Source organism: Myotis lucifugus, unplaced genomic scaffold, assembly GCF_000147115.1.
Source record: "Myotis lucifugus unplaced genomic scaffold, Myoluc2.0 scaffold_18, whole genome shotgun sequence".
In the NCBI taxonomy this organism is placed as follows: domain Eukaryota; kingdom Metazoa; phylum Chordata; class Mammalia; order Chiroptera; family Vespertilionidae; genus Myotis; species Myotis lucifugus.
In genome coordinates, this window is record NW_005871066.1 from 12259018 (window position 1) to 12262342 (window position 3325).

The following is a 3325-nucleotide window of genomic DNA, read 5'->3' on the forward strand; positions in this document are numbered from 1 at the left end:
CAGGAACCAAGACATCAAGGTTCGATTCCTGGTCAGGGCTGAATCCCCAGTAGGGGGCGTGCAAGATGCAGCCAATTGATGATGTTTCTCATCAATGCTTCTATCCCTCTCCCTTCCTCTCTCTCTAAAAAATCAATAAAAAACATTTAAAAAATATGTCTGGTCTTCATTTCCATTCCTGGCACAGGAATTTAATGCACTTGGAATTTCCTGAGTGGTAAGTGTGATAAAAATGTCTTTTGAGTAAATGAGGTGACTTGGATAACTCCTAGGTAACCTAAGGATGGGGGCTGGTTGCCAGGGGAACCAACCCTGTGATTAAAGGGTTGTAACTTTTCAGTACTCCCTTCACCTCCCCAGGGTAGAGGGGTTGGAGATTGGATTCAGTAACCAATGGCCAGTGATTTAACTAATGACTATGTTATCAAGCCTCCATAAAATCCCCAAAGGACCAGATTTAGAGAGCTTCCAAGTTGGTGAACAGATGAAGAGTGGTCACCTAGATAGCAGGCAAGCTCTGTGCCCCTTCCCTATACCTTGCCCCATGCATCTCTTCCATGTGGCTGTTCCTGAGCTATAATAAACTGGTAATCTAGTTAATAAAATGTTTCTTAGTTCTGTGAACTGCATAAGCAAATTAACTTGAGGAAGGGGTCACGGGCACCTCCAATTACTAGTATAGCCTGTCAGAAGAGCAACCTGGATGTTGGATTGGCTTCTGGTTATTTTTGGTTTTGTTCTATTGGTTCTAGTGGGGGGGAGGCGGGCGGGAGAGAAACATCAAGAGTTAGAAACATTGTCTCCTGCATTCATCCTGACTGGGGATTGAACCCACAACCTGGGTATGTGCGCTGACTGGGAATCCATCCTTTTGGTGTATGACAGAACGCTCCAACCAACTGAGCCACATGGGCCAGGGCGGGCCTCTGAAGTTTGAGGAATTAGTCTTCTGGGACTGAACCCTTAATCTGTAAATGTGATGCCATCTCCAGGTAGTGTCAGAATGAATTCCTTGGTGGTGTGTGTGTGTTGGGGGGAAACACAGATTTGAAGTGGTGTCAGAACTGGAAAGTTGTGTATTTAATGTGGGAGTGTACCAAATTAAAGACAACACTTATGATGTTGCTTTTACACACAATTCTTACCCAATTTCCTCAGAGATCTGTTATACCTTTCCTTTCAGCTATCTTATATAGATCTTCTACTCTTGTTTTATGACCTAGTTCAGAGGTCAGCGAATAATGCCCATGGGCCATCTTTTTTTTTTTTTTTTTTGTATGGACTGTGAGTTTTAAACGGTTGAGACAAAAATCAAAAGAATAATTTGTCAAATGTGGAAATTATATGAAATTTTTAGCCATGGTCTATGGTTGTTTTCTCGACATAAAACCTAAGTTGAGTATTTGCAACAGAAAGCTTAAAAGTATTTAATATATAACCCTTTACAGAAAAATTGGACTGACTGTTTGCATGTGGGCTGTCCCTTCTTTTCCTTTGCCCTGTGAGAGATTACATTTAGATAATACCTGCATGCATAGTTTTTACTGAACTACAAAATCCTCCTATCTGGCCAGTTTCTGCTTCTGTCCTAAACAGAAGGTAGAAGTAACGAAGTACTTTGCCTAGACAAAAATCTGTCAAACTCTCAGATTCTTTCTAATATAAACATGAAGTAGCACCCTCTAATTATATCAGTAACTAATTTTTTTTCCCTTCATTATTTTTTAGAGGCACAAATGACCATTACATTGGTTGTAATGAGACCATGATATATTAAACTTCTCCCCAAATACGTAGGTTAGAAGGCATGTATTTACTTACTTTGAATATTGATCCATCCCTACAACAGATTTAAAAGTCAAGTAGAAATATAAGGTCCAAAACAAACTTTATTTAAATAGGGATAATAAAGATAGTAATAACTCAAATATTGAATAATTAAGCTTTGGATTGACTGGAAGTCCATGATTCACCAAGACTATTTTATGGAAGCAGTATAAAACTACATTTGGTATTTTCTTCAGTTTTCTGGTATTCTTCGAGCTTGCAAAGATTCAGAACACTTTAACGACAGCTTGCTGAACAGCAGTACGACGATGTCCTCGGAAGTCAGTCTCTCACAAAAAAGACGTTATAGCCAAGCTCGATTAACGCCCCAGCCAGTAAGGTCCACAAAGGAATGAAGACATAGGACAGGTTCATGGTAGTAAACTGTTCCAGTTTAGCACAGAGTGCAAGGCAGAAGGCTAATTTAAGTAACATTGCAATGAGGTACCAGGTTTTTTTTTTAATGTTGTGTGATCCGTGTCGAGGGTCAAAGCCCGACTTACATCGCCCAGCCATTTTCACAATAAGCATAACCAGAAGAATAGTATCAAATATCCAGACTGGAATAAATATGAGGAACCAGTTCCAAGGTGCCTTCTCATCCAGTTTCAACACCAACATGATCAAGAAGAGTAATGTGAAAAGCCAGGTGAGCAGTACTCTCTGAGCCAAGGACATTCTCATTTAAACACTTTAGAGAGGCTGTTGCAGCGTCGAAAAATGGGAAATATACCCTAAGAGAAGGAAAGAAAGTCAAGATGGTTTTGATACCAGAAAAAAAAAAAAATCACTTCTAATTCTGGTGAACAAAGCTGGATCTTTCCCACTCACAGATTTCCTAATTTTGAAAACATTCTATCATTCTTCCTTTCAACATCTATAAAATTTGTAGCTATCTTTGACAGCATTACATCCATTATTCCTTTTACCCCATGAGAAAATACAATAAAATATTTAGTATACCCCCTGGATATAAGCTATTCAATATGTCTCAAGAACAGTCTGTTGTTTTTCATTGCTATCACTCAAGTCTAGGCACTCATGACATGATTCCTATACCTTAGGGATGTTCTTAACTTGTTCTTAACATTTGCACACCTACAAATTTTCATTCAATTTCAAGGAGTATTAAGAAAAAGCATCCAGCCCAGGCAGCATAGCTCAGTGGTTGAGCATCAACCTATGAACCAAGAGGTCACGGTTCAATTCCCAGTCAGGGCACATGCCCAGGTTGCGGGCTCAATCTCCAGTGTGGGGTGTGCAGGAGGCAGCCGATCAATGATTCTCTCTCATCATTGACGTTTCTATCTCTCTCTCCCTCTTCCTTCCTCTCTGAAATCAATAAAAATGTATATTAAAAAAAAAGAAAAAAAGAAAAGAAAAAGCATCCAAAATCAAAGCAGTGAAAAAAAAAGGAGATGATATTAAGCTAAGAGAGGAGTAAGGAGGGAATGGTTAATAAAAATTAAGACATTAAGTATAAGATTATAAATAGGTC

General features: G+C 39.0%; 1 protein-coding gene across 1 annotated transcript in view; it reads right to left on the bottom strand.

Moving 5' to 3' along the window:
• Window positions 1-1871: 1871 nt before the first annotated feature.
• The window catches only part of TMEM60 (transmembrane protein 60), a 4252-nt gene continuing 2798 nt past the window's right edge, over window positions 1872-3325 (bottom strand). Inside the window, exon 2 of the mRNA XM_006085419.3 lies at window positions 1872-2561. Within this exon, the coding sequence (XP_006085481.1) occupies window positions 2110-2511 (402 nt within the window). The 5' untranslated portion in view covers window positions 2512-2561 and the 3' untranslated portion in view covers window positions 1872-2109. The remainder of the gene's footprint in view (window positions 2562-3325) is intronic.